We start from the raw sequence: 5,800 nt of genomic DNA, 5'->3' as shown, positions 1-5,800 counted from the left end.
ATACTTCCATCTTTCCCTGAATTGTCACAGCTACAAGAAGAGAAACACTGCATGTCAGCAATATACTCATCATATAAATGTAAGATCAGGATATTTTTTCCAACACAACAAAACTATAATTACTTTTCCTACAAACACCCCTCTATGAAATGACTAGTGAATATTCTTTCTCCATACTGATATGCTATTTCAAAAGGAAAGTATACTATGATGTACACGGTTACTTGATATTGGGCGGTATGGACCTCTGACTTTTTCTTAGCATCATTATCTCCATTCCATCTTTATTAAAACTTTTCATAGTAAATAAATAAATAAATAAATAAATAAATAAATAAATAAATAAATAAATGACTTTTCATAGTGAATAGACATCAAAGAAGTAAAGAGCCAGGATCATTTTACCACTCTGAATATAATCACCAATATAAAACAACAGCAGACTGTTATGAGACCAGTCTGTAAAAAGTTCATCCTACAATGGCAGAATCTAGGAGTAGACTAAGACCAACCGGACCAGAAGATCAGCCTTGGCCTGACTGAGAGATACAGGCTCTACTGCCCTTCCTCCTATGAGAAACACAGGAGGACACAGACATTCTATGAAACACTCTTGCCTCCAGTTGATATTGATTCTAATTGACTTTCCATATTTTACTGCTAATCTGCAGATAGCAGGAGGGAAGAGAGCAGGAAATGATTCCTACAAGAATCAGTCCAAGAGAGAGTAAGAAAGAGCCTTAAGAAAAGTCACATAGTTTCTCACACAACCTAAAGTTAAGAGAAGGGTGATGAAGTATTTTACACTACAAGATATAAAATAGCCAAAACCACAGTGTGGCCATGTTTGAATCCACGGTAAGAAGGTGTCTGATTCTGTTGTCACTGAGGACATTTATACGCAGGTACCAACAGCATTTCAATCTTAGTCATCTGTAATTATGGGTTGCTTTGGACAATATCAACACCTTGACACCTGAACTGGAAAAATAAGTACCCTATATGGGAATCAAAAATAAATATTTTTATATGTAAGTATTTTCATTTTGCAAGTTACTTAAACATCTATAAAAACTGTTTAGTGCTGTCCCCAGAGGCTAAAAAACATAGAGAGCTGTGTGTCAGTGAAATCGTAGGGACATTGGCTGACTGAAACGGAGACAGGATCCAGGCTCCTGATTTACACCCTTCTTTTATTTGGCTCTGACCATGATTTAGAATGCTACATTCCTATCAAACTGTTGATGTAAATGGACATTTTTCAAGGTCTGTTTTCCTCTAAAAGTTTGTGATATGTCCACCATATTTTTAAATTATGGCATTTAAGTCATAAAAATATGAGTCTGCGGAAGACATTTCCCTCTGCTTTCTATCCATGTCCCGTACTGTAAAACCACCAGGGGACAAACGATGAGTGAAACCCAACCAAATGTGTAACTATAATAAGTTTAAATACATAGTTTTAAAAAGTTGTCTGAGTTTCCTATGGAGAATTTATGAGTCCTGCTTAGACAAGTGGCACTTAGCATTTTCAGTAGAAAAGCAAAAGCCCAGGCAACAGAGACAGAATGCCCTCAGGATTTGAGTTTCCTCAGGATACATACTGAAGCTCAGCTATTGGACAGTTACTCTAGATTGCAACTCCTCCTTATGTCTCCTCTCAGAAGTTACTTATTCCTGACTCTCTTAGGCCAGCTCTGGCCTTGTCTTTAATCAGCTCCGTGTGCAGGAATCATGAAGATCTGCTTTCTGCTGCTGATCCTCTCTATGTATTTCTTCCAGAGCAACCAAGGTAAGTGCCAAGACCTGCTGAACTCTTGACCAGACCTGAGTACACTGGCTCAAAGAACTGGTGATAAATGAGTTTTGGGTCTGAGGAGCAATCAGCAGGAGAGAATTCCTAGGGTCAACACCCTGCAGCCAACAGCCATCAGGGACTTCATTCTGTGGCCCAGGTATCAGGGCAATGAGCTTGTCCAGAATGAAGAGCTAGAAATAGAGATTTCTCAAGATCTTCAACCACCGTCTTGTCATGGTCATCTAGGAAATATTCTTTGTAGAAACCATTCTTTCTTATCCCCAGGAAGGCAGATCTCACCAAGAAGCCAGATTTCTATCAAGAGTCAGGCACCTGCTCCTTTAGTGCCTTTCACAGGCCCATTTAACACATGACTGCAATACACTTTGATAATGGGGAATATGAACTTGATGTTTTAGATTAGGTAAGTTCAAGACAGATGATGCATGTCTTGAAAGGTCGTTTGTAAGAAGCAGAGGCTTAGAATGAAGTACAAGTACTCTCATTTTATATTATTCCTCACAGTGTCCCTGTGAATAAAAGGAAGCCATATGACTATTTCTTGGATAGAAAGTCTACTCTAATCACATAACTTATGTTCAGTAGGTCAAGAGCCCAATCCAAGGCATGAGGGATCAAGTGAACCATCATCACTGCATAGCAAAATCTTGAACTCCTAATATAACTGAATTACTTCACACAAAGACCATTGCTAATTCTTTCTTCTGATTAGCCCAGTCTAGTAAAGTTAAAAGCCAGAGTTTCATTCTACAGATTAGCAGAAGGAGATGATCAGCCAGAGGTATACTTAAGAAGAATGAGAATCAAAACAAGGGCAGGAGATTCCATCATGGTCCAGGCATTGCTTTTCTGGATTTTCTAATCTGTGAAGACAAGGGACACATTTGTCATCTGTTATATCAGGGAGGCATTGAGTGAACTGAGTTCTCAGTCTCTCCTTGGCTCTAAAATAGACCTATTCTATTAAACCTCTTCTGCTTAGCCATTGCCTTGGTTTAGTTTTCTGATGTGATATGATAGTCTGAAAAAATAAACAAATGGAAAAAAGTTTATTTTAACTCCCAGCTTAGTACATGATACACTGTGGCAGGGAAGCCAGGGCAATGGGAACTGAAGTAGGTAGTCACACTGTATCCACCTAATGGATACTGTTGTCTAATTGACACAATCTATAATGGCATGGGAAAAGAATATCAATTAGGTATTGTCTAGGTTATCTATAGGTGATTGTCTTTGTTGCATTAACTGAAGTAAGAAGACCTGCCCATTAAAAATTGTCACCATCTCCAGGGTTTAGGGCCTGAACTATAATAGACTGCAGAAAGGGCACTAAGCAGTGGCATGCAAGTTCTCTATCTATCTATCTATCTATCTATCTATCCATCTATCCATCCATCTATCATCTATCTATTCGTCCATCTATCTACCTATCTATCTACCTATCTATCATCTATTTATCTATCATCTATCTATCATCTATCTATCTATCATCTATCTATCATGTATCTATCATCTATCTATCATCTATCTATCTTGCTAATAGTAACTATCTCACTGTCTTACTCCCTCCCTTGCTTGCTGTCTCCCTCGCTTGAACTCTCTCTCTCTCTCACTCTGTCTCTCTGACTGTCCTCTCCTATTTCTTTGTCTCTCAAAGTGTATGCATTCTGTCTGTCTGTCTGTCTGTCTGTCTCTCTCTCTCTCTCTCTCTCTCTCTCTCTCTCTCTCTCTCTCTGTCTCTCTCTGTCCCTCTTCTCTCTCCTCTCTTCTTTTGATTGTGGTTATGACAACTAATTTCTTCAACTTCCTGCCACCTTGATATTTTTGTACTAATAAATTGTAACATGTAATTATGAACTAAGCCCTTTCTCTCATAAGTTGCTTTTCTCAGGATATTTTTCCATAGAAACTAAAAAAGAAACTTCAATAAGCCATAGTCCAAAATCAGAGAGCAACGAAGGAGTACATTATTCCTCATTTTCTCCATTTATATGATCCATGATGCGTGCCTGAGAATCGTCCAATGCACAGTTAAAATGGATTATCTCACACTGATTAACACAACCAAGATAATCTCAACAGACACAACGAAAGCCCTTTTTCCAAGTGACTCTTGAGACTCTGTCAAGCCAATAATTTAAAACAATTAAAATTTATCAACATTAAAGAGGAGAAACATATATACATATATGTATATATACAGATTAATGATGCCATTAAGGAAAACAAACTCAGCAATATGCTTTCAAAACTTGATCTCTATTGCTCATCCTAGTGCAAGTATTTCACCAGGGAACATAGAATACACAAAGCATCCTCTTAGAGTCATGCCAGCATCCACCAGCTCCATAAAAGGAAACAAAATCTGGATATGGTAACCTCTGAAGGGTCTGATTAGGGATGATCATTATAGAGATCAATGTTAGATTTAGAGCATTGCTCTTTCAACAATCATACACAAGAAAAGACAGAACCCCCAAAATGTAGAGAAAAGCTATGATACAGAATTCAAAAAGATGGGTTTAGTGTTAGGAAGTAGATGGGTTAAGCTGTGATGCATCTTTGAGGAAGTTCTGGGATGGGAAAGTCGAGTGTCACTCCCTTTCCTCCCACCACCATAGCATCACAGTCCCACTGAAGAGTTTGTGGTGATGAGAATTTTCTACAGCCAGAGATCATGGTTCTTCCTATAATCCCAACATCTAAGAGGATGAGTCAAAGCCATCCTGAACTACATAATGAATTCCAAGCCAGTGAGGCTTATAGAGTGATACCCTGTCTCAAAATGAATAGAAAAGAAGTATTCAACATTTGTTTTCTAATGTAAAAACCACAATCTATGTGGATATTTAGCTGTGGGACTCTCCCTGGTGTGTTAGTTCAAGACATCTCATATTTTATTACATGTCCAGGATACAAGTTATAAAATTATTTCTTTTGTATATACTTTGTATTGAACTCTTATATGATCATCAGAGTGCTAAATGTGACCACAGTGATAGCCAAGAGACTAAGGTTTTTCTGTTCTTTTCTTTTCTAACAGCTTTTGGCCATGATACAAAAGAATGTATCCAAAGAAAAGGTTTCTGTCACTACTGTGAATGTCCATGGTTGTATAATTTTGTTGGCTCCTGTTATAAAGGAAAAGGCAAGTGTTGTCAAAAATGCTATTAATATACGAGAAGTCACATAAACAATATGGAATGCTTTAAAAAAATAAACACACTGAGGTGTTGCTTCTTTTTTTCTAGATATTTTCTTTATTTATATTTGGAATGTTATCCATTTTCCTTGTTTCCCTTCCGAAAACCCCCTATCCCATTCCCCCTCACTACGCCCCACACCCCCACTCCCCACACCCCCCATACCCCCTCCACCCCCCACCCCCCCCCACCCCCCCCCGCTCACTAACCCACCCACTCCTGCTTCCCTGTCATGGAAATCCCCTGCACTAGGGCAACCAGCATTTACAGGTCCAGGGGCCTCTCCTCTCATTGATGTCTGACAAGGCCATGTTCTTCTACATTTGTGGCTGGAGCCATGGGTACCTCCATGTGTACTCTTTGGATGGTGGTTTAGTTCCTGGAAAGCTCTTGGAGGTATGGTTGGTTGATATTATAGTTCTTCTAATGAAGTTGCAAACCCCTAATTTCCTTCAGATCTTTATCTCCTCTATAGGGAAACCCATGCTAAGCCCAAAGGTTATATGTAAGCATCTGCCTCTGTCTTTGTCAGGCTCTGACAGAGTACCCCAAGAGACAGCTATATCAGACTCATGTCAGAAAGTACTTCTTGGCATCTACAATAGTGCCTGGGTTGGGTAACTGAATATGGGATGGATCCCCAGGTGGGGCAGTCTCTGAATGGCCTTTCCTTCAGTCTCTGTGTCAAACTTTGTATCTGTATTTACTCCAATGGGTACTTTGTTCCACATTCTAAGAAGGATCAAAGTATTCAAGGCTGTACTCTCTCTACATATCT

The 5,800-nt window shown here is 39.0% G+C and overlaps 1 protein-coding gene across 1 annotated transcript; it reads left to right on the top strand.

Annotated features, from left to right (window-relative positions):
- Nucleotides 1-1,734: 1,734 nt before the first annotated feature.
- Nucleotides 1,735-4,993, top strand: LOC127668378 (beta-defensin 38-like). The gene is made up of 2 exons (XM_052161940.1): nt 1,735-1,792; nt 4,863-4,993. Exons 1-2 carry the CDS (start codon nt 1,735-1,737, stop codon nt 4,991-4,993), a joined length of 189 nt encoding a protein of 62 aa, XP_052017900.1.
- Nucleotides 4,994-5,800: the final 807 nt, after the last annotated feature.

The sequence above is a fragment of the Apodemus sylvaticus genome, chromosome 18 (assembly GCF_947179515.1).
Source record: "Apodemus sylvaticus chromosome 18, mApoSyl1.1, whole genome shotgun sequence".
Taxonomy (NCBI): Eukaryota; Metazoa; Chordata; class Mammalia; order Rodentia; family Muridae; genus Apodemus; species Apodemus sylvaticus.
The sequence above is the reverse complement of the archived record's forward strand: the minus strand, read 5'-3'. Positions and strand labels throughout refer to the sequence as shown.

Coding starts and splice junctions, on each gene's coding strand:
- LOC127668378 (XM_052161940.1), top strand. CDS start 1,735: ATGAAGATCTGCTTTCTGCTGCTGATCCTCTCTATGTATTTCTTCCAG. Junction 1,793..4,862: donor TTTCTTCCAGAGCAACCAAG/GTAAGTGCCAAG, acceptor CTTTTCTAACAG/CTTTTGGCCATGATACAAAA.